The sequence below is a fragment of the Littorina saxatilis genome, linkage group LG1 (genome assembly GCF_037325665.1).
Source record: "Littorina saxatilis isolate snail1 linkage group LG1, US_GU_Lsax_2.0, whole genome shotgun sequence".
NCBI classification, from domain to species: domain Eukaryota; kingdom Metazoa; phylum Mollusca; class Gastropoda; order Littorinimorpha; family Littorinidae; genus Littorina; species Littorina saxatilis.
This window is the reverse complement of record NC_090245.1, coordinates 53,282,132-53,307,400: the sequence shown is the minus strand read 5'-3', so window position 1 is coordinate 53,307,400 and position 25,269 is coordinate 53,282,132. Positions and strand designations below refer to the sequence as shown.

At 45.4% G+C, this 25,269-nt stretch overlaps 2 protein-coding genes across 9 annotated transcripts in view; one reads left to right on the top strand and one right to left on the bottom strand.

The window, feature by feature from the left end:
• The first annotated feature begins 224 nt into the window (after positions 1-224).
• LOC138973924 (homeobox protein Wariai-like) lies at positions 225-7,193 on the top strand. Of its 2 annotated transcripts, none has more exons than XM_070346639.1 (3): positions 225-380; positions 1,521-1,709; positions 3,932-7,193. In XM_070346639.1, the coding sequence occupies exons 2-3, from the start codon at positions 1,527-1,529 to the stop codon at positions 4,841-4,843; spliced, it is 1,095 nt and encodes a 364-aa protein (XP_070202740.1). In that variant the 5' UTR covers positions 225-380; positions 1,521-1,526; the 3' UTR covers positions 4,844-7,193. The 2 variants fall into 2 exon arrangements, with proteins under 2 accessions (XP_070202740.1, XP_070202734.1); XM_070346633.1 differs by having other exon boundaries at positions 225-513.
• The window catches only part of LOC138973880 (uncharacterized), a 41,572-nt gene continuing 22,789 nt past the window's right edge, over positions 6,487-25,269 (bottom strand). For 3 of the 7 annotated variants that reach the window (XM_070346593.1, XM_070346578.1, XM_070346585.1), the window contains exons 6-10: positions 24,395-24,563; positions 21,928-21,996; positions 17,632-17,847; positions 16,667-16,734; positions 6,487-9,233 (exon numbers count right to left, since the gene is read on the bottom strand). In XM_070346593.1, coding sequence (XP_070202694.1) covers positions 9,211-9,233; positions 16,667-16,734; positions 17,632-17,847; positions 21,928-21,996; positions 24,395-24,563 — 545 coding nt within the window. In that variant the 3' untranslated portion in view covers positions 6,487-9,210. Of the gene's footprint in view, positions 9,234-16,666; positions 16,735-17,631; positions 17,848-18,914; positions 19,308-21,927; positions 21,997-23,950; positions 23,971-24,394; positions 24,564-25,269 lie in introns of those variants that run through there. The other 4 variants (XM_070346602.1, XM_070346618.1, XM_070346610.1 and 1 more) reach the window with 4 other exon arrangements.

Genomic DNA, 25,269 nt, shown 5'->3' with positions numbered 1-25,269 from the left:
AGTTCGTTTATGAAATGCTCACTCAAAACAGGGACCTATATTTAGCGGGTCCGCTATGCTCAAACTGAACTAGCCGAGTTTTGTCGATATTTAAATCACAAAGGTGACATTGTATTCTGCATTGCCTCCTCAGTGTGTCCAAAAATATATAGGCCTAGTGTTATGTTTCAGTGATTGAGTGCCGGATCCTGAGCCTGGGGGATCGAGCACCGACTCGCCGGTGCTTGAGCCCCCATGCTCAGGATCCGAATCTTCCCTCAGCAGACAAGTAAAGGGAAGGCACTCTTGAAAATGCGAGCAAGAAACTCGAACTTGCTTCAAGTTCAAGGATGCGGCGCAGTTAAGAAAACAACAACACAGTTACATTCTTTTGGAATGGAGTACGTGAAAGAAGGAATCAAGGGAGTGTTTGTGAAACAAAACGAGAGTGTGCAACAGTCTTAAGGGTTCTTTTTCTCATTAGGTGCAATGGACAATGCAGCGGACTTCAGTGATGTCTGGAGGATGGAAGAAGTTAGACTAGTTGTCATACACCATGATTTTATTTATTATCAGTGTTCTCGTGAAGTTTTAACGTTGTTCGTCGGCTTAATTACGCTGATTTTTCTGTTCAAGGCCATTTTGTTCTTACGACAGCCATTGTTTAACATGCCATATGGCATGTACACCCCTGAGAGAGAGAGAGAGAGAGAGAGAGAGAGAGACTGAGTGTGTGTGTGTATGCATGGGTGTGAGTTCGGTTCATGAGCGGCAGTATGAATAATTAAGTGGGGTTACACTATTTTTTCTGATCAGTTTATACCATAGCATAAATCACATCTCTCCATTATAACAAACAAAACCATGTAAAATATCTTCCATGTTGTAAGTGGTCGAGTAAGCAATCACCAGCCTTTTGGGTAGCCTTACATTACTCCCCAACCCACTCCGATCCCTCGATCCCCCCTCCAAATTTAGCCCACCCACCCCTGCCTCCTTGCGTTTCAAGATTTCTTTCCCTCGGATTACACAAGACAGTCTTTTACATGATAGAACCTAGGCTAATCTCTCTCTCTCTCTCTCTCTCTCTCTCTCTCTCTCTCTCTCTCTCACACACACACACTCTGACTGAGTCTCTCTCTCTCTCGATCTCTGGTATTTGCTTTAAAACTAAATTAAAAGAGTTTAACTCTCAATGTATGTGTAGCCTCAGAGGCAATATATTTCATCTCATCAGTGGGAGGGTTCTGCTCCAAAAGCCATCAGTCTGCTATGTCATACAGAGAACAGAGGAACCTCCCTCTTCAGACCTCCACAAATATAACAAAATTAAGTCTTAACAAGGAGGGAGTCTTAAAATGGGGGTAGGCTACATTTACAGAGGTTAGGAACAGAAAGTCTGAGAAATCAGGGTCTTAAAAGGGAGGGAGTCTTAAATTGGGGGGTCATGAAAGGAAGGTTCCACTGTATGTTCTAGGATGCATTGATCAGTTGGTTATGATGTAACCATTGTAATGTCTTAACTGTAACCCTTTTTCCAGTGCTGGATGCAACATGATAAAGAAGAGAAGAAAGCCCTCAGCCAGCTGTTTGCTGAAACCGCCCTGGGTGAAAATCCAGACCTGGAGAAGATAGACAGCTTATTAAAATCTGCCGCATTCCTTCGTGTGCCAGTTGATCATGTGTGTCATCACCTGCACTTCAACGCACTAGAGGCTGCATGTTATCAGGTTTGTGTTTCTCCCTATAATCTGTCTTTGATCAGTGTCCAAGCTCTCTGATTCTCTTTCTCTTTCTCTCTCTCTTTCTCTCCCTCTCTTATAGCAGTTCAAGTTGGCAAGAATTATTCAAAGAATTATTACTAACCTTCAAATCACGCTTTGGACTACATGCTGGGTGATGTGGGAGAACAGTGATGAGACTTCTCAGTATTTATACTGAATTCCGTATTTTTGAAGGTCCCAGGGGTCATTCTCGAGATTCGTGCAAATCCGTTGAGAAAATATTAGGGTATATATAGCCTATAGATGTTATAAGGTACGGGTCAAATGGAAAGAAGGCACTGACATTGCATGTGACAACTGTAAAGCATGTGACCAAAGTGAAAGACCAGCTTACCAACCAGTCAGTTGGCTCATTTGGCTCGATGGTAAGAGACAATCTCTCTCTCTCTCTCTCATATTTTATTTGTGTTTCTTTTCAGTTTCATTATCGTCTATTTTTCTGCACTGTTTTAATGTTGTTGTTGTTGGGGGGTTGGGTAGTTTTTTGACTCACATGCGAAGCAAAAGTGAGTCTATGTACTCACCCGAGTCGTCCGTCCGTCCGTCCGTCCGGACGTCCGTCCGGAAAACTTTAACGTTGGATATTTCTTGGACACTATTCAGTCTATCAGTACCAAATTTGGCAAGATGGTGTATGATGACAAGGCCCCAAAAAACATACATAGCATCTTGACCTTGCTTCAAGGTCAAGGTCGCAGGGGCCATAAATGTTGCCTAAAAAACAGCTATTTTTCACATTTTTCCCATTTTCTCTGAAGTTTTTGAGATTGAATACCTCACCTACATATGATATATAGGGCAAAGTAAGCCCCATCTTTTGATACCAGTTTGGTTTACCTTGCTTCAAGGTCAAGGTCACAGGAGCTCTTCAAAGTTGGATTGTATACATATTTTGAAGTGACCTTGACCCTGAACTATGGAAGATAACTGTTTCAAACTTAAAAATTATGTGGGGCACATGTTATGCTTTCATCATGAGACACATTTGGTCACATATGATCAAGGTCAAGGTCACTTTGACCCTTATGAAATGTGACCAAAATAAGGTAGTGAACCACTAAAAGTGACCATATCTCATGGTAGAAAGAGCCAATAAGCACCATTGTACTTCCTATGTCTTGAATTAACAGCTTTGTGTTGCATGACCTTGGATGACCTTGACCTTGGGTCAAGGTCACATGTATTTTGGTAGGAAAAATGTGTAAAGCAGTTCTTAGTGTTTGATGTCATTGCTAGGTTTAGTTACCCTAAAGGTCGAGGTCAAGCATGTGAGTCGTATGGGCTTTGCCCTTCTTGTTTTGTTTTTTTTCTCCGAATTTTAAATTTAGGTATGTTTTAACGGTTTTTATTGCATTTTGTTGTTTTTAGTAGATTTTTTATGATTTCAGTATTTTTCAACTTTCTGTGGTCTCATGTCTGGGAAAAGGAATCAACACACGACGTACTACGTCATCCGAATAAGTGTAAACTTTTAACCGCTTCTTTGCAGAGGGTCATACAGGACCCATACCATCCAAATAAGGATTAACTTCAAATTCCTTTTTCAATTCTATATTGGTCATTTATACTTCCCTCATCATTCGGACTGTGTAGTTTAAATTACTTCCTCGTTTATTTGCTTGTTTATAAAGATAATCCTTAAAAAAAAAGTGGTCCTACGGTATGGTGTTTGAGGAATACATTAAGTCTCAATCAAAAACTTCTAATAGTTTCAGAGATACAGAAACTTTTATGAGGCAGGGTTGTCCACATCCAAGGAAGAATGGTGAAGATTAAATGACTATGTTTTGCGTCCATTACAGTGGGGAGAAAAAAGGCTAGCGCCACACTGTATGCCAGCTCACTATCCCCAGTGAGAAAGCAGCCCCAATTTCCATGAGGGTAACCAGAGTGAGTCACAGGACTATATGTTTTGCGTCCATTACAGTGGGGAGAAAAAAGGCTAGCGCCACACTGTATGCCAGCTCACTATCCCCAGTGAGAAAACAGCCCCAATTTCCATGAGGGTAACCAGAGTGAGTCACAGGACTATATGAAATCTTATCTACCTTAAACTGACCTACGTTATGCTGAATTGGTTTAACTGTTCTCATGATCAAAATAAACAATGTTTATTGTTTAAACATTACACAAAGATTCCGGTTCTCATGCTTGGACTCAATTTGCAGGGCAATGTTGACTTGGTCCAGATGCTACTGAATCACGGAGCGGACATTCAAGGGACAACCCGGAACTCCAAGTCTTGCTACTGGCAGCCTCTGCACCTGGCATGTCAGAGCAGCGCCCCTACATCAGCAGTACTGAAAGTCGTCAAGCTTCTCGTTGAGGGCGGAGCAAGTGTCCTTGAACCTGACGGCAGTGACGTCCTTCCTCTGATGCATGCAGTGGACAGCAACCATGCAGATGTGGTGGAATTTCTCCTGACCCAGGGAGCTGACCCTAATGAATGGTTTTATGGCACACCTCCGCTCATTTTAGCTTGCGCTGGAGATGACACCAAGATTCATCCCTGCATCACAGACTTGCTTCTGAAGGCGGGAACTGACCCCAACATTCCTAACTCTAACCACAACTGTGTCAAGCAAGCATTCTTTCACCTGAGCGTTGAGAAGCTTTTGCTTCTCTTTGCGTACAAAGCCAGGCTTGGAGTAGGGGTAATAACGCTGAGCGATATCAAGTCTTTGATGGAAGCTGTCCTTCGCAAAGCTGGTCGCTCAGATGCAACACCTAAAGACAAGTACTTTGTAATTCTGGAGCTGCTGCTGGCTGCTGGACTGGAATTTTCAACCAACGATAGAAAGTGGGTGGAGGAACGCCTTGTCACACTTGAGTACGGTAGAAATCTCGCATGGCGTAGTGAATTGATAGAAGAGACTTTGAAACTCTTCAACAGCTGTGTGTTCTGTCCTCAAAGATTGACATCACTGTGCCGTTTGAGGATACGTCCCTGCATCTTGCCTGACATTGACGCCAATTTGGGAAGGTTGCCCGTGCCTGCCAGTGTACAAGACTTTCTCCGGTTTGGCGACATTGCTGTGCGGTCAGTTTTCAATGCCGGTGTGGCTGTAGTGGAGCTCTAAGGTGTTAAAATTAATGGTGATTCCGTGTTGTTTCCCAGACTGAGAGGTCAAATGGACCTGGGCTGTAGTGAAAATGTGAATAGCCGCGTTCCAAATGTCCTGGGTATACTAACAAAATTGCCCAATCTGACGAGCTCTTCTTCTTCTGCGTTCGTGGGCTGAAACTCCCACGTACACGTGTTTTTTTGAACGAGTGGAATTTTACGTGTATGACCGTTTTTTTACCCCGCCATTTAGGCAGCCATACGCCGTTTTCGGAGGAAGCATGCTGGGTATATTTGTGTTTCTATAACCCACCGAACTCTGACATGGATCACAGGATCTTTTTCGTGCGCACTTGGTCTTGTGCTTGCGTGTACACACGGGGGTGTTCGGACACCGAGGAGAGTCTGCACACAAAGTTGACTCTGAGAAATAAATCTCTCGCCGAACGTGGGGACGAACTCACGCTGACAGCGGCCAACTGGATACAAAACCAGCGCGCTACCGACTGAGCTACATCCCCGCCCTGAAGAGCTCATATATAGGTCAAAACTATTGGCCAGTCAACCGGCCAGGATTCAGAACAATCAATGCATCAATCAGATCATAGCAAAGTATGCGTCAATGACCCATGACAGAGGCCTGTGAACAACACTGGCATTCAGCTTAGTCTGGTTGATTTGTTGAGCAGTGGAACCCCCCCTTTTAAGACCTCGAAAAATCTGAGAAAGTCGGGTCTTAAAAAGGAGGGGGTCTTAAATGGGGGTAAATTTACAGAGGTTCTGAACAGAAAGTCTTTGAAAACAAGGTCTTAAAAGGGAGGGAGTCTTAATTTGGGGTGGTCTTAAAAGGGGAGTTGAACTGTACATTTGTGCTTTTAGGCTGTGCACAGTTAGAGTGTGGCCATCACTAATAGGCGACTTGCCCTATCGGCATGCGCCGCCAAACCGCGCGATAAATCTGCGTTAACTTGTGTGGCCTTGCGAGATCTGCCGCAAAATGCGGGCATATCCAGATAGCTCTGTGAGAGGTTGCGTTTCAATGCGGACACTTCGCCTTGAAAATTGTGAATTTTCAATGTGAACAGTGTGCTGCAGCAATGATAGCCGCAAGAATAATCCTAAAGTTGGTTCAAAATACCCAAGCATGGCCCGTGCACAAAGAAAAGGCAATCGAGTTTTGTTTTTGTTTTTTTAATTTTTAACACAAGCCAGAGAACACCAGCGCTTGTGAGAGGAAAACATCTGCCCGCAGGGAAGTGAACCTTCCTTATCTTTCGCACCGGAGAGCTATTCAAGCGGGGTATTGTGCAAGTTGGCTATTGCATGAATATCTGTGACAGTGACCTTGATTTGAATCATTTGCTCCACATTTGTTTTTAGTGGTATGTTCAATGCCAGCTAGTGCGACTGTTGCTTAATGTCTTTGTGGTTGTCATGAAAGTCTGTGATAGTGAACTTAAGTTGGCCGATTGTTTAACTTAAATACATATATGTGACACTGTTCTTGTAGCTAAATGTAGTCCTAACATGTCTATAACAGAACTAAATATCGAGATCCGCATGTTGAGAAAGTTTGTAGAAATGCAGATTGATCCCAGTTTCTCAGTTTGTTACCAGGTTTGCAAAAGCAGAGGATTAACAAAAAGTGAAACATTGTGATTTGATACATTTTCAGCTTTATGTGCAGAAAATACCAAAAGTTGTATGTGAAGTCGCTTACAGTTACACTCACTCAGTCACTGTCATGGCAATACTTATGAAATTGAAAGTGCTACATGTATTAAAATACAGAATCAAAGTACACCAGTTAAACATTTAGAGATCCATTTTTTTTACATTTAGCAGCTGACAAAACATGCTTATCTGCAGCTATAACCCTGATCAATTCCAAATAAGTAAAATTACAAATTAATAACAAATTAATAAAATCTTTATACAAAAAATAAAGTATAAAACATTTCAGCAGTTTCAGTTATCATTTGATTTCAACTCTGTGATCTTGTCTTCAACTTGAGTAAAAGGGTGGGCTGAACCATCTGTATAATAATTGAAAACATCTGAACTCAAATTTAAACATGAGATTGCAATTGATGAATAAGAATTAATATCTGATAAAAGCAGAAAAGGTAAAGGTCGCAACAATATCCAGCGATCAGTCAAAACAACTTGTTTGTGCAACGACTCTTAGCATTGGTCGGTTAAAAAGTTGAGCAAATGTTTCTGAGATATGAATTTAACCGCCGTGAATAAAATAATGTACGTCAAAACATGTTTGATCACTTTTGTTACTAAGCCTGTATAAAGTTGAAAATAAAACCACTAAGTGAAAGAGAGAGAGAGAGAGAGAGAGAGAGAGAGAGAGAGCGCGAAAGCGAAATAAAAACAGTGCAAGAGTTACAACTTTTTGAAAGTGAACAATAAAAAATTAAAAAAGAACTCCAACAACCAAAGGAAAAAGTGCATTTGTACAGGCATAATAATATCTTCACTCAAAATTGATGGCAATGTTAAGAAAAGAAAATTGATTACATGTGACAAGTAAATTAGTAGTTCCTATAATACCTTATGGCAGATAGTACATTATTGCAGAATGAGAGAAATTGGTTATCACACAGCGACATTTGCCGTTTGGCTAGTGAAAAAGCAGACTTCTTAATGGAATGTAAACATATTCAATATAAACAAAACTTTTTTCTTAAAGTCTGCATGTACATGTATTTAAAAAAAATAGTGTAATATCATTTCTCTCAAGAAAGACAAAAATACAAATTCAGCATGATAACAGTAACATAAATGATGTGGCAAAAACCACCGGACAGATATGTAGTTTGTTTACACAGGAAGACTCGAGTGACTTGTATATAAATTAAAACTATGCTAATAAAAGTTCACAGCTGCTTTCACTTTGTTCAATGCAAATACTTGCACATACATCTGATAAATCTCATTACATAGTACCATTATTATTAACACCATTTCAAATTAAACACACAGAAATGTGATCACACACAAATCAGCTGGGTAAGACCAGATTTCTGACTCCAAAGGTGAAAGTATTTGATAAGGGGCACCGTTTCATATTTATTGAGAAAGAAACAAAGTAGACTCTCAGACACTTCAGGTCTGTTGATGACTGCAACAGCCAGTAAATAACAATGCCAAAAATAAAATTGCACTTTTTCAGTTATAAAAAACCCACCTCCTTTCTGCTTTGAATGCAATTACATGATTGCATAGCATATATGATAGTTAGGACATATGATAGGTAAAATAAATTTAATCAGTATATAAAACAATAGTATTCGTTTTCTTAAAAGATGAGATTTATTTGGTGCTCAATACCCTGCCATTGAAAAAGTTCATAACAGGAAGATAAAAATCAGCTTATACAACACAATCAGAATTAATGCAAGTTTCTGCACCATTCACTCATATGCCAAACGCTAGTTGCTTGACACAGTCATATTCTCCTCCTCTCCCCCCCCCCCCCCCAATCCTGTATCCCTTTTATCTCTCCCTCCTCTCCTACCATCCCAAAGGTTGACAGCTTTTATTATCAGCTTGTACATCTGACACATCCATACAAACATTTCCCTTGATTTTCAAGTGCATATGTCTTTATAGTCCGTTTTGTCACATAATTACTTCCCTTTACAATTAATGCATTTCAAGTAAAAACTTACAACGTTAGAATAATGCTCATTTAATTTATAGGTTACAACATTGATTCCATAAATATGTCAAAAACGTGCATAGCAAAAGCATTTAGCCCCCAAAACTCCAACCTAGAAACAGTGCATTGTATTTGTTATGAAGGCACACAAACATTATTTGGAAGAACAGTAAACATGGAAAGGCCACCAAGTCATCAACTTCAATTGATACTGGAGATGCCCTGCCTGTAAAGCAGAGGCACAATATGGCACCTCTGGAAGCAGACAAGAAATATCCCAAATACAGTGCCAAACAAATCTGACAGGGCCAACATTTAAGGCACCACCCGCAGTGAATACTGGAGCTAGCTGCCCTGACCACTAAGCGGAAGAACTTTGAAGAAGCCAAGAAATATTCTATTGACAACAATTTAAGGCTCTGACTGACTCTGACCAAGGCATGAACCCCATGCCAAAGACACCAGTTTCAAGAAGAAAAGTGTCTCCAACTTGCAGTTAGTACTGGCGATGCCCTGACTGCAAAGCAAAGGTACCTTAATTTAAGACGGCAAGAAATATCCCAAAATCAAGAAAGGTCTTGGTGTTCTTCAGGGCATGCATAACACCCAAAAAATTTAAGTGCAGCACAAAAATAATATTTGTTAATAACTTTCTCCATTGCAGTTGCTTGAGTGGAATGTACAGGGTCTGCAGTCTGCTTACTGGCCATTTAAAGGGGGGTCTCATCAGCTTCTGAAACAAGGATCGAGAAACAGTTTTGATGACAAAAACAAATATTACCTTTTCAGGTAGATCAATAGTTCTGTTATACCGTGTTTTCAATTTAACACTTACCTCGACAGTACTATTCTTGCACATTATCTATTATAGGCCGAAAAAATTGGACAAAACGCTGCGTGGGTACAATTATCTCCCATAACCATGCGCCACCGTGGATCCCAAGCACTGTCTGAGTGCTTCCCCCTTACAGGATGTAGGTGGCGCGTCCTCTTTCTTTTTTCGCGCGTGACAGTAGGCTGTGTTTCTGCTGCGCTCCCGGATTATTTTGGATTCTAGAGTCTTCTTTTCTGTGTGGATTACCACCTGTTGGATTTTTGTGTGTTATTCCACTTCTGGCTTGAGGCTACGTTGTTTTTCTTCCAACTTGTGCCTCCGTTGTTGTGTGGCGGACTCGGCGTGCCTACCGTCCTACTTCGTGGTGACCGGTCGTCTGCTTCTCGTTTCGCCTCATTCACTTGAGTATTGACCTAATTTTCTTTGAATTTTGTTAATTCTCGATTTTTTAAGGGTACGTACAGGGCGAGGTAGGATGTCTCGTCTTGTTTTGGGCTCTGGTTCTACGGAACCAGAGTCTGCCGGGGGCAACCCTTCTCCGGGCGCACAGCGTCATGTTTTGCGCACGGACAGGGGGACCTTTCGGCGCTCCGACTCTCCCTCCCCAAACGCTTTGCGTTTGCGGCGAGGGAGGGCGGAGAAAGCCTGTTTGAGCAAGCTCAATGCGAGCTTGCTCAAACAGGCTGGGCTTGAACCTGGGACTTCGGGCGGGGCTGCGCCGTCGAAGGTTCGGGGAAGGTCGAGGGGAAAGAAAAAGCGTCTTTCTCCTTCTCCTTCCGTGGAACACGCTTCCCCCCCTTCGACGCCGTTGTCCGGCCCTCAGTCTCAGGCTTCAGCTCCTCCCGGTTTCAAGCCTGGGGGGAAGGTTTCCTTCTCCTCCCTGGCTCGAATCCGGGGGCGGGTCGATTCCCAACCCTCTTTGGGGGTTGGTGAATCTGATCTAGGGGCTACGGGAGAGACTCAGGTTTCGACTTCTTTCTTTTCCGGTGCCTCTCCTGTGCCCTCCTCGGTTTCCACCGCTGTGGAAGCCAGGAGGGACACGGGTCCTCCTCTGAACTCCCTCGCTGGGTCGTCTACTGCTGTTTCGACAGTAGTCTCGGACTCATGGGGGGGGAGATCGGAGGAGATGACGGGGTCTATGAATTCCCTCCCCGCTGGGGTTGGGATGCGAATTGACCCCGTTCAGGGCGGTCCTGTGGGGGCAGGGGTTTCAGGCATCGTGCCTACGACCACTGCTACTACGGTTCCCTCTGACGTCCGTGTGACTGGTGGCTGTCCCTCTATGAAACGCTCCGGCCGACTAGTTACTGGACGTGGAGGTGTTCGACAGAACGTGGTACTTCTGTCGAATGGTCAGGGCGACGGGAACATTGTTTCTGTTGCTCAAACCGACACCTCCGACCGGACCGTCTTGACCCCACGCCATTCCTTAGCGTCTGGTGTTCGGGTGACGGATGGTCCGGACCAAGGGTCCGGAACGGTCCAGGCTTACGGGTCGGGATCGAACCGGACCCACGGGTCCCGACTGGACTTGACCTCCGGGTTTGGTCCGGACGGGACCCATGGTACGGGACCGTACCGGACCTTAGGGTCCGGTGCGGGACAGTACCTCTGGCCCTTGCCGGACCCCCGGACCTACGGGTCCGGATGGTACGGTACGGGACCAGTGGTCCGGTCGGGACCGGACCACCCGACCACCTCTGTTGGTCCGGGTGGTCTGGCACCGAACCGGAACACACCGGACCACCGGACCTACGGGTCCGGATGGTACGGTACGGGACCAGTGGTCCGGTCGGGACCGGACCACCCGACCACCTCTGTTGGTCCGGGTGGTCTGGCACCGAACCGGAACACACCGGACCACCGGACCTACGGGTCCGGATGGTACGGTGTTTCCACGTCCGGACCGAACCACCCGAACACTTTTGTGGGTACGGATGGTTCTGTGCCGAACGGGACCTCCGGATGGTACGGGACCGGACCGGACCACCGGACCGGACCGGACCACCGGAACACCGGACCACTCGACCGGACCGGACCGGACCACCGGAACACCGGACCACCCGACCGGACCGGATCGGCACCCCCGACCGGACCGGACCATTTCTTTTCTGATCAGACCCGATGGGTCCCTGTTCAGTCTATAAATGGCGGGGGTTCGTTGGCTGGACTGACCCAACAGTCGCAGGGTTTTTGTTGTTCTCTCCCTTCGGCTGCTGGAGACGTTTCGTCTTTGGGGCAGGGGTCTTCGCGGCCTCTTGCTTCAGTGGGCGTTTCGTCACAGTCTACTTCATCACTTTCGGCTCCTCCCCCTCAAGCTTCCTACACTCCTGCTGTTGAGGAGTTGTCGGGAAGTGAAGAGGAGAGTGAGTCAGAGGACGATGGGGAGGAGGATCAGGGTCGCCCTGAGGTTAACACTGATCCTCTACCCTTGCCGGTTTCTGATGGAACTTCCGAAGCTATGCTTCGTACTTTCCAACAGTACATGACAGACATCACGCGGCGTCTTGACGCCACGGATGCCTCTCTTAAGCGTCTGTCGTCTAGTGTTCCCAACCCTTCGGTTGACACACAGGACGTGGAGTCTGAGGACGAGAGGCAGGAGGCTCTCCCTCGCACAGCTAGAAGGACGTTTGAACAGTTTCAGGACGTCCTTCCCTCCGACGCCCTCTCGTCCTTGGAGTCCGCTTCGGCCCGGGCGCGGGAGGCACACGCCGCGTCTGCCGGCGGCTCGTTTTATGAACGATCCGGCCGCCAGCAATTCGCGTTCCACCCTAGTCTTAGTGCCACGGTGGAAGCGGCAGCACATCGCCTGAGGAGTACAGATTCACGTGCGAACGCGACCTATGTTCCTCGGGAGGACGCGGATTCAGTGCCGTGCTTTCCTTCGGGAGGCGCACCTCCACTGTTTCCTCGTGTCCAATCTGTTTCGTCCCTCCCTTTTCCCTTTGACTCTCGAACTCTCCCTTTCCAGACTTCGAGTGTTCAGGGTGGGGCTGACGGTGATGTGTTCGTTGGGGAGGTGCCTTCGGTCAAGAAGGTGGAACTGAGCTCTGCTTCGTTCCACAATCTTGAGGCCACCGTTTCTTCCATTGTCGAGGCCCAATCACAGGCCTTGACATGGATGAGCACGCTGTCCACACTGTTGGACCCTCCCGATCGGGCAGAGTCCGATTCCACTCGGGTCCTTGACACGGTTCGAGTGGATCGGGCTTTGCATGCCGTGCGATCGTGCGTGACGACTGCGGCAGAATTGGCCATTGGAACACGGGTCCACTTGTTGGCCCTGTTCCGTGATCATTTTCTGGCTACTTCTTTAGTGCCTCCGGATATGAGGAAGAGTCTGAGGAACACGTTTCCTCAGCCTTCTTCCCTTTTTCATCCGGGCACTGTCCGTTCTGTGGTGGAGTCCACACGCCAGAGGAACACTGATTCTCTGATGGTTGGCCTCGCTGCTTCGGCGACGTCGGCGGGGAGTAAGAGAAGTGCTACAGTCACCTCCAGCTCCCAGCCTCAGAAGAAGAAGAAGAAGAAGCCAGTTTCACTGCCTCCTTCTTCCTCCTCTCAGGCGCCTGTCGCGTTCCCCCCTGCGGCCCCGGCTTCTCGTGCTCCCAAGCGTAAGAAGAAGGGTGCTCAGACAGGTAAGGGTAAGCAGCACCACCAGGGGGGTGGTCGCAAGCCTGCGCCTGCCCGCCAGCAGAATTTTCAGTGAGTCCCGGCCCTACGTTGACGCCCCCTCAAGTTGCCCCTCTTTCGTCCGTCGGTTCCCTTTTTCGGGCCCGCGACATGTGGGGCAGACTGGTCTCCAACCAGTTTATCTTGAGGGTGGTGGGGTCGGGGTTTTCTCTACCGCTGTCGTCACAACCTCCATTGTCCGCTCTACCTTTGACGTTCCCCCCTCCTCGAGACCCTGCCAGATGGCAGGCTCTTCAAGACGAGGTGAACTCGTTGGTCGAGAAGAAGGCTGTCTACCCCCTTTCTCAGCCTTCTCCGGGGTTCTACTCCCGCCTGTTCACCGTCCCCAAAAAGGACGGCAGGTTCAGGCCGGTGTTGGACCTCTCCACCTTGAACTTGTACCTTCGCAGGTGCAAGTTCAAGATGGAAACCCCTTCGTCGGTCCGGTTGGCCATCCGGCCAAACGATTGGGCCACGTCTGTGGACCTCCAGGATGCTTACTTCCACATCCTGGTGGCCCCGGGGTACCGACATCTGCTCCGGTTTGTTTGGGAGGGCACAGTGTTCGAGTTTCGGGCCCTCCCATTCGGCCTGTCCTTGGCCCCGCTGATTTTTACAAAGGTGGTCAAGGAGCTGGCGGCGTTGGTCAGAGCTCAGGGTGTGCGTCTGCGTCAATATTTGGACGATTGGCTCACCCTGGCCCAGTCTCGCGATCAATGCCTCCAACACACCCGGCAGGTCCTGGAACGGACCCATGCTTTGGGGTTCCAGATACAGTGGCACAAGTCAGACCTCGTGCCAGCCCAGCAGTTTTGCTACTTGGGGATGGCGTTCGACACAGTGCTTTACACTGTGTCTCCCTCCCCGGACAGAATCCTCTCCCTGAGGCGAAAGATCCTCTCCATTCAGGCTTGCCGCGCTGTTCCTCACAGGCGGCTGGCGGAACTGTTGGGTTCCATGGAGTCTGTCGCTCTGCTGCTGCCCCTTGCAAGGCTACACAAACGTCCCCTGCAACGGGCAGTAGCAGATCGGACTTCCAGGCCTCTCGATTACACCGAGTTGGTCCAGATCGGGCCTTGGTTTCACGAGGCTGTAGTCCAATGGCTGGACCCGATCTGGCTCAACTCTGCGGTGCCTATCCAACCGAGACGGCCGTCTCTCTTCCTGTACACCGACGCTTCTACGCGGGGTTGGGGGGCCCACCTGGACCTGCACGAGGCCCAGGGGGTCTGGACCCAGGAGGAGTCCCTCCTACACATCAACTTTCTAGAGTTGGAGGCGGTTCGTCGGGCTCTGCTGGAGTTTCGCCTCCTGATTCGGGATCAGGATGTGTTGGTCCACGGGGACAACACCACATGCCTAGCTTACCTTCGCCACCAGGGGGGCACCAATTCTCGGTCCCTCTCCCTGTTAGCGGAGGAGATTCTGCTCTGGTGCCAGACCAATCAGGTCCGGATGTCAGTCCAATTCGTTCCGGGGAAACTGAACGCCCTGGCCGACATTCTCAGTCGGGGCGATCAGGTTCTCCCCACAGAATGGACCATCGCTCACAACGTTCTACGGCGTCTGTGGGCAAGGTGGGACCGTCCTCTGATCGATCTGTTCGCAACTCGATTCAGCGCTCGGCTTCCCAGGTACGTCAGCCCCTTTCGAGACACGAATGCGTTCCACGTGGACGCATTCACTCTCTCGTGGAGGCTCCTCGATGCTTACGCCTATCCCCCGACATCTCTGATTCCGAGGGTACTGGCAAAGTATCTGCAGGAACGGCCAAGACTGATTTTGGTCGCGCCTTACTGGCCAACAGCTCCGTGGTTTCCAGATCTTCGCGGTCTCACCCACGTAGACCCTCTACCTCTGAATCTGGACGGGGGAAGTCTGCTCCAGCCTCGATCAGGCCTCCCTCATCCACGTCCAGAGAGTCTGTGCTTGACCGCATGGCTCTTGTGCGCTCCAAACTGCTTGCACTAGGATTGCACAAGAGTTCAGTAGAGTTTTCCTTGAACGCTAAGAGGCGATCAACTAATCAGCTCTATGACTTACGCTGGAGAGCTTGGGCCTCCTTCGCCTTGTCCAAGGGGATAAAGCCGCTTTATCCCTCAACACAGGACTTGGCCAACTTCCTGGTGGAAGTGTATCAAAAGAAGAGTCTTTCTTCTAAGACTCTTCTTGGATACAAATCTGCCATCACTTCCACGATTGCGGCTGCTACTGGTCGCAGACCTGAACACTTGATCAGTTCCTCCCTCATTGCTAATGTCCTTTCGGGTATTAGCAATGCAGCGGTGTCTAAACCTCGGGTTTCATTTCCCAAGTGGGATGTCTTCCTGGTTCTCAAACTCCTGCGTAGCAAGGAGTTTGAACCCCTGGCAGGCATTAGTATCAAGTTCCTGACTTTTAAGACTGTGTTCCTCATCGCTTTAGCCACTTGCCGTAGACTCAGTGGTATTCAAGCTTTGAGTGGCCTGGAATTTGACATTGAGTTCACCACACATCAGGTGACGTTGGCTTTCCTACCAGACTTTCGAGCCAAGAATCAGAATGCCTCGGAGTTGTCCAAACCAGTAGTCATTCAAGCCTTGGCTCCCACTCTTGAACATGATGACCCTGATCGCTTCCTCTGCCCAGTACGTGCCCTTAGAGTGTACCTGGATAGAACACGTAGCTTTCGGTCTTCTAAGCGGTCACTGTTTGTCTCGCTTAATCCGAAGTACCAATCGGATATTTCTAGACAAACTTTAGCTCGTTGGCTGACCTTGCTTATCAAACAGGCTTATGTTCATGCTCAAGTGGATGTGGTCCCTGACATCAGGGCACACGAGATTCGGGCTATCGGCTCCTCGTTGGCGCACGTGCGGGGTGCCTCGCTCCAAAGCATAATGGCGGTCGCGTTCTGGAAGACTCCAGCCACGTTTATTAACCACTATATGCGAGACTTTTCCAGTCTCAGGCTTGACCAGTCGTATGGCATTGCCAAAGCAGTGGTTGCCAGCATGGTCACGTCAGTCTAAGGTATTTTTCTTGGGTATATTTTCTTTTACAGTAGTACTGTTCGAAAATTGCCTGGGTATCTTAATCCTTGGATTTAAGTGATTTTGATTAAGGAGTTTAATACTCTACATATCACCCTCACACCACTCTGGTATTCTGTGCAAGAATAGTACTGTCGAGGTAAGTGTTATATTGACTGTAAGGCTTCTTTTTAAGCCTACTGTCTATATGATACTTACCGAGACAGTACTATTAGAGTTTCCCTCCCGCCTCCCCTCTTGATATGTTATGGGCTTTTTGAGGGTCTGCAGCTCATAAAGAAAGAGGACGCGCCACCTACATCCTGTAAGGGGGAAGCACTCAGACAGTGCTTGGGATCCACGGTGGCGCATGGTTATGGGAGATAATTGTACCCACGCAGCGTTTTGTCCAATTTTTTCGGCCTATAATAGATAATGTGCAAGAATAGTACTGTCTCGGTAAGTATCATATAGACAGTAGGCTTAAAAAGAAGCCTTACATTCAATTTAACAAGATTTTGTCAAGATAATTCAAAATCACACTAATGTATCAATACTTGTATCAACACTGACAACAGGTCAAAAGCATATATATTATCCACTTGATCATCCATCAAAGGTTCAGAAAACAAATGTATCACATACCATCCACAAAATGAATCTGTGCACTGCTGTCAGAGTCCATCAGAGGTGTAGTAACGTCTGCATCAATGCTGAAAAGAGAATTCAAAAGTTTTACAAGCCATGCAAAGCAAAAATATTTTAACACAGTGGCATTCCCTCAGTTACATTTTGAACTGACAGTCTCACTTTTTCTTTAGCTTTGGTTCCACATGTGTCTTTCTCATGTCACAGTATTACAATCATCAGCACAGAGTTAATGATATATAATATCGATACTTGCACAGCCTAGCGGTGGTCGACCTTACGATTATTTTTCTACTGCTGATATTTATTGAAGTCATCGATCGAGACAAACTTCAGTTGTTAAAATTCTTTAATTGTCACTTCCTTGGGAGACATGCAGAAGAAGTTGCAGAATTTTTACCTGACGCCATTATTCTAGTTATGACGTCTTATGAAACTTTGCTTGTCTTTGGGCATCAGAGATTTCACTACAAAAGAGAGGGCTAAAATGAGACGTCTTAGTTGGGTTTTTTAATCAATAGAGGACGTCTTCCATAGCAGTACAAGACAGAACAGTCCTGTACCTATTCCAAATGAATTCAGCTCGACAGATTGATCTTGGGGTTCTCAGTCACGGCCTTGTAAAATAAACGAGGCCAACATCCACAAAGGAGCATGACAGATGTTTTCTTAAAGACACATGCAGGCAGCGTAATGATTCTGCAGAAGATCCAGGCCAGGACGAAGACCAGTCAACTTTATGTGCAGACTCAGAGATTCATATGTTCCATTCCTGCATCACTGCAGTGGCAAGTAAAAGACCTCTGTCACTATGCCAGAAGTGCTGGTGGCTGATGACACCTGAACATGCCCACACCTTGGTAGCGCAACACTGGGAGAAAGCCACCAAAATGTCCAAGCAATGGGATATCAAATTCAAAGTAGCGAAAACACACACAAAAATAAACAGAAAATAAACTTACTCGTCTAACAGTTCAGTGTCAGATTCTGCCTCCTCTCCCTCCCCTTCCTTTGCTTCAGACATCAGCGTCTCCCCTCCCTTCTTGTTATCACCGCCATTCTCTTCCTCGTCTTCTTCCTCATCATCGGGTGAGGACGTAAGTGGTACTGTTTCTGGGGAGGTGACGGGTGAAGATGGGCCAGGCGAAGACTGATTGCTGTGAGATGCTGCGGAAAACCTGTCACCAAAATACAACAAAAATGTTCCATCAGTGAATGGTAGAACATGCTATAAGAAATTATTGGAATGATGCTTGAAAGAAATGACATGTTCTTGGAAATGCATGACGAATAAGTTTTGACATACATTAGCAGAAACAAGACTTATCTTGTACAATCTGTTCCCCTTCAAATTATACACAGGTGTTCTTCAAGATTATTTATTCTACCCCTCTTGATATACATATGTGTATTTTTGCATCCACACACACAAGAAAAAGGTACCGTACTTTCCGGGTCATAAGGCGCGACTTTTTTCCTCGAGTTCGACCCCTGCGTCTTGTATAAGAAGCGTCTAATCCGTGTATGAAATACGAAAAAAACTTGTGATAATGCATGTTTCAGCTACTAGGTACTGCCCTGGCCAAGTTTCCTCGAGCTCTCAAGCCACCCAGCTATCACAATGCCTGCCTTTGATCTGGCCGCACACACAGAGCACACATAATTATTTCCACTCTGTTAAACTCGGTCACTGACCGGTCACTGACCCGGTGCAGGAAGTATTTCCTCTCTCAAATATGACAGGGGAACCACCTCTCATGGCAAAAACTGTGTCATTGACCCCTGGGAAGAAGGTCGTGTCTATATAAACAAGGCCACCCAGCTATCACAATGTCTTTGATCTCGCCGCACACACAGAGTTCGACTCTGTTAAACTCGGTCACTGACCGGTCACTGACCCCGAAGCAGGAAGTGTTTCCTCTCTCAGATATGACAGGAACCACCTCTCATGGCAAAAACTGGGTCATTGACCCCTGGGAAGAAGGTCGTGTCTATAAACAATGGACCTGGCTTTGATCTCGCCGGCTTATTTTCATTCTTCGACTACCGGTATACTTTTTCAATTTTGGTGCGCCCTATCGGCCCCCTGCGTCCAATGGGTGACTGGATTACAATTTTTTTTAAAAAGAAGGGGGTGCGTCTTAGATAAGGAAGCGCCTTGTCACCCGGAAAGTACGGTACCATCTTCTGCCAATATCTTATGCTCACCCCTTGAGTAAACAAGGCCTCCTTCCCACCCCCTCTCTCTCTCCCTCTCACTCTCTCTCTCTTGATATGGTATACATGTCGCGAAAAATACACGCATTCATATTGATTCGATCATGTCCAATATCGTTTATATGCTTCTGTTTTGAAAACCTGAACTGTAGTTTTTGTTATAACATTTTTTACATTGTAAAAACCAAATCTGGATCTGGATTGTTACGTTAAAGGGCAGATAAGGCATATCACTGGATATACAATTAAATTATTCATCCATCCATCTCTCTCTCTCTCTTCATTCTCACTCTCTCTAAACAACAAGTACCACACAAAGTTAAAAAAAAAGTCAGACAGTAAACCCTGATCATAAAACTTTTATTTGTAAGCAAATCCTTGACAAAGAAGTCCCTGTAGCAAATTCTGCGAACCTGGAGTTCTGCAACACAACCTTGAAATGTCAGTTCTTAATTTGCATCACTGTACACACGTAATAATCACAGAAGATTTTAATTTATGAGACACATCTTTTTTTTTTAAATATTTTACATTCAAAAGAAGAGCAACAAATGAGATGTGAATTCAAACATATACAGTGAAGTCCGGCTGTAGTGATAGACCCATATAGTGATAGTCCGGCTGTAGTAATAGAATTTCTGGGTCCCGGTCCCAGTTGTTCATGTTCTTTGTTAACTTAGTCCGGTTGTAGTGATATTTTTCAGTCCGGATATAGTGATAGTCCGCTTGTAGTGATACTATTTTCAAGTCCCGGGGAAGCTAAAGTCCGGCTGTAGTGATAATGTTCGAGAGTAATCTCCCTTTACCAAAATGGCGAGCAAAAGCCAGCCACGCACTGTGCTTACCCTGAAGCGGAAAATTGATCTGACAATTTTTCATTTAACCCTTATTTCTAAGTGGCCCCTCTCTCTCTCTCTCTCTCTCTCTCTCTCTCTCTCTAAAACATACACACACGCACGCACGCACGCACACACACACACCGGCTGTTGAACTGCCAGGACGGGGGTAGGTTAACACAGGACATTTGCAAGCCTGACAAAGACGACAGAAGAAACGTCACAAAACAAAATCAATTGTGGTTCCAAAATCACCTTGTTACTGCCTTGAGGCTAGTTTACCAAATGTGCCGCCGCATGTAGCAATAAAAGCTTTAAAGATATCACTACAACTACAAGCGATTGGCCGGATGTAGTAATAAAACCTACAAAAATATAACTATAACCAGACGTCCGGATGTAGTGATACCTACAAAAATATCACTATAACCGGACGTCCGGATGTAGTGATAAAACCTACAAAAATATCACTATAACCGGACGTCCGGATGTAGTGATAAAACCTAAAAAAATATCACTATAACCGGACGTCCTGGTGTAATGATAGTCCGGATGTAGTGATAAAAAAATTTGGTCCCGAGGGCTATCACTACATCCGGACTTCAGCTCTGCCCCTGATGGAAAATGAATGCAGGAATGTGATGACTCTGCTTTTTGTTATCCAATGCTATGATTTTTTTCCTTGCATTCAGCTTATCATATCTGTTGGTCTTAGCATGCTTTCTCAATACATTTCCTTTGGTCCTGAAAATATTGCTGATCTTGTTATGTAATAATCATAATTTCGATTCTTGGCTCACATGTATGTAAATTTAGTACATGTACATGTAGAAACAAAGCCATGCAATCAATGGTTATTTTCATTCAATCAGCCACCACAACACGGTGGCCTAGTGGTAAGGCGTCCGCCCAGTGAGCGGGAGGTCGTGGGTTCGAACCCCGGCCGGGTCATACCTAAGACCTTAAAATTGGCAATCTAGTGGCTGCTCCGTCTGGCGTCTGGCATTATGGGGTTAGTGCTAGGACTGGTTGGTCCGGTGTCAGAATAATGTGACTGGGTGAGACATGAAGCCTGTGCTGCGACTTCTGTCTTGTGTGTGGCGCACGTTATATGTCAAAGCAGCACCGCCCTGATATGGCCCTTCGTGGTCGGCTGGGCGTTAAGCAAACAAACAACAAAAAACAAAAACTTCAATCAGCCAATATCAGCTTCTGCTGTCTTAATTGTGCCACGTGTTGCTGGCCCTTTTAGGACTTCAGTTTTCTGTTGTAAATTGCGAGAGCTGACTGTTGTTACCTGCAAGTGCTTCCCGTCCCTGACCCCAAGCTTTAAGATCTCCTCCCTTTGAAAACTGGGGTGTTATGCACGGATGGGGTGTAAATGTTTAGGCCATGTGCAAACAGCGTTCACCATCTACCGCGAGGTACACGGCATGCACGAATGATGACGACACGCATGTACTACCGAAGCTTACGACTAAATTTAGACCTACCCCGGAGCTTGTCTAAATGACTTCTATAATTCGACTACAGCGAATAAAATGGCCACTTTCATGGTTTTCCACCATCGTAGTCATCATCTTTTTTTTTTTAGACAGAATGCAATCGTTGGAAGTGCTGGATGAAAAAGAGAAGTTTTTTCGAGATTCACTTCCCTCGTAACTTTATTTTGCAATCGATGCCGATGAGATTAGCAAAGAAATCGAAAATGGCTTTCAGCGCAAAGTAGCACTGCCCCATGTTTCACAGATGCCGTCATTGCCTTCAGCTTTTACATGACAGGCACCCTCTTACTTCTTTCATCCTTTTTGCCTCCATTTTTTCTATGCTCTCAGTCTCTGAATATAGTCAAACTCGGCGCATGAGAAAGAGGGAGGATGTTATCGAATACCTGTAGCTCATGCGCATAGGAAGGAATTCCTTACTTAAAAATAGATTAAATACTGGTGACCTTGCTTTAGGCAGCACCTTGCTAGTAGACAGTCAAGGTGGAATTTGTGCATTCCGACATAGTCGTTTCACTTTGGAAGTCATGACTACGCTGTAGACGGCATGTAGTTTACACGCCATCCGTGCATAACACCCCTGACTTTTTCTGACTATATGTTCATAACCTCTGTAAATCTACATCCATGCTTAGAATGTCCATCCATGTTTTTTCAGATTTTGGTGGTCTTAAAATGGACGTTAACGTAGTGTACCTACCCTCTAAGCGTAAGCTGAGTAAGCACACCACTGCTCAGCTCTACCAGTCTCTGCCTGCCATTCATCCACCTAAAAACAGAGACAAACATTGCACACCTGTCAAAAGTTCAGCAATTGCATAACGTATAAAAAATATCATGTATTTGAAATTATGTGAATAATAATTAAAATGAAGAAACTGACATACTTTCTGCACAAAAGTACGTTTTGTCATTTCGACATTTCTAAGTAATAGTACGTTTCAAGCCTGTATGCAAAACCACCCAAATACTCATGCCAATGCAAAAGCTTACATATCTCTAAATGTACAATGTACATTTCTCCAAGCAGAATCTATACAGTAAAGTTTTTAAGAAAATAAGTAAAACTGTTCCAAACAAAACTCTGAAATAAACAACCATGAATCTATAGTTCTTTGATTACTAGGTTACACTCAGCTTTCTTGTTATAATCTAATCAGTCATATATTCAGATTTTCTTGTTGTGATAGTCTAATAAACACAAAACTATACTCACCAGACCAGAATGAAGGATAAAGCAGAAAGCATCACAAATCACAGCATAAGTGTCACCCTACGCCGAAAAAGTGCACTTTGAAGCAGAGGCCACGAAAATATTTTCATGTATTTTAGTTAGTGCAAAAATACAAAAGTAAACAAAAGCAAACAAAAAAGTTTTATGAAACTTCAGCAACTGTGCACAATTTAAGCTAGAGTTTGCCAAGATTTCTTTATTTGGTGTTTAACGTCGTTTTCAACCACGAAGGTTATATCGCGACAGGGAAAGGGGGGAGATGGGATAGAGCCACTTGTCAATTGTTTCTTGTTCACAAAAGCACTAATCAAAAATTTGCTCCAGGGGCTTGCAACGTAGCACAATGTATTACCTTACTGGGAGAATGCAAGTTACCAGTACAAAGAACTTAACATTTCTTACATACTGCTTGACTAAAATCTTTACAAAAATTGACTATATTCTATACAAGAAACACTTAACAAGGGTAAAAAGAGAAACAGAATCCGTTAGTCGCCTCTTACGACATGCTGGGGAGCATATCGGGTAAATTCTTCCCCCTAACCCGCAGGGGGTGTTTGCCAAGATCACAATCGGAATAAACCATGTAAATTAAATACATCTGCTAGTACTTGTAGTTGAATTGGACAAGTTTTTTTTCTGAATCAATAGCGACAGATTTAACTGAGGAGCAGAAACTACAAGGTGTGAGTTTTCAAAGAACATGTGTTAAAAAAGAGAATGATTCATAGCCAATGGACAAAAGAATATGGGTTCACTTTCCTCAAACACATCTAGACAAAAGCATAAATATTGAACTACACAAAAGCAGTTAAAAATATTATTGCCGATTTAGTGAAAATAACTAAAACCTAAAAAGATCAAAATAAATTAATGATAAGTGTCTTAGGCACATACATATGACAAAAAATAAAAATGCAACCCTTTCTTTGTTGGTTTCTGTGCTTGTTGAATAATGTTTGTAACTCAGTCTCCTGAGGCTAGGAGTTAGAAATCAATCAGACCAAAGACAGGGACTGTAGGAGGTGTTTCAACACAAACACACACACACACACACACACACACACAAACGCGCTTGTATAAGCACTGGTGCCCAAACACACACCACACACACACCACATATCATGATAATATGTACCCAAACGATTCTGTGTCCTCCTTGCTGTAAGATGAATGTTTTTAACTTTAAGAAAGGAGGCGTTTTGAAATATAGATCTACATATACTCTCAGACACACACACACTCACGCACGCACGTACGCTCGCTCACATACACATGCATACAATCATGCTCCTCTGTATAAGCACAGGTGGGCATACGCACAACACACTCACACGCAGTGTGCACCCAGCACACACACACAGACCTATAAAATAAAGAACGGCCAGACAAGTGGTGTTTCAACACACATGCATACAAACACACCAACACACATCTACTCGCATAAGCACAGGCACCCAATCACACAGCACACACACACAGTGCGTACCCAGCAGCTTCCTCGTCCACCTTGCTGTAGGATGAAGAACAGCCAGGCAGGAGGTGTTTCAACACACACACACACACACCTGCTTGTATAAGCACAGGTACCCAAACACACAGCAAACACACAGTGCGTCCCTAGCAGCTTCCTGATCCACTTTGCTGTAGGATGAAGAACGGCCAAATAAGAGGTACTGCGTTTCAACACACACGCATAAACACACACACACACACACAGCTTGCATAAGCGCAGGTACCTAAACGCACAGCACATACACAGTGCGTACCCAGCAGCTTCCTTGTCCACCTTGCTGTAGGATGAAGAACGGCCAGACAGGAGGAGTTTCAACACACACACACACACACACACACACACACACACACACACACACACACACACTGCTTGCATAAGCGTAGGTACCCAAACACACAGCACACACACAGTGCGTACCCAGCAGCTTTCTCGTCCACCTTGCTGTTGGATGAAGAACGGCCAGACAGGAGGTGCGACAACACCCACAGACCCAGAATGACCAGGGGCAACATGACGGAGGCGATGGGCACCACTATCATCAGCACCAATTCCAGCTGCTCTGCTTTGGCTGCTTTTGCTGCCACTTCTGAAGTAAGATATGATAAAAGATAAGATGAGATGACATTGAATAAGACAAATGTGTATTTATCAGGGTAGTGACATAGGCACACACATTTTTTTTACATCTATAGCCCTCGCCTGATGAACTATTAAAAGGATAAGGATAATACTTTATATAGCCCTGTGAGGTTACCCTCATGAAAATGTAGGCTGCTTTCTCTCTGGGGAAAGAGTGGTGCAGTACAGTTCATACGGCTCAACCCCCCTCTACATTACTCATATATATACATTCGTACACAGGTAAAAGCATAAAAGCCTGAGGACAGTGGGAAACGAGAAAAATGCCAAACAAAACATGATGTAAATAAGTGTAGCAATTGGTCTTAAATAGCAAATGAATTAACGCCTTTAATCTGAATTAAATGTACAACCACTTTTCTTGTGGCAAGAATCCTAGTTCAAGCCAAGAAAATACATTCCAAGGCTGTCTGCATCAACTACCCTGAGGTAGAAACTGCCCATTCAAAACCATCACATTGGCCTAATGATCTAATAAAAGAAGACAGGCAGTGATTCCACTTCATATCACCATACGTGCACATGAGATATGAAATCACTGCTCAGCATTTTCCACAGTCACTAGCACCATGGAATAATAATATTAACTTTTTCCAAGCTTCAGACCTTTATTTTCTTGTAGCACACTGCCTGCCAGAATTCTCATTAAACAA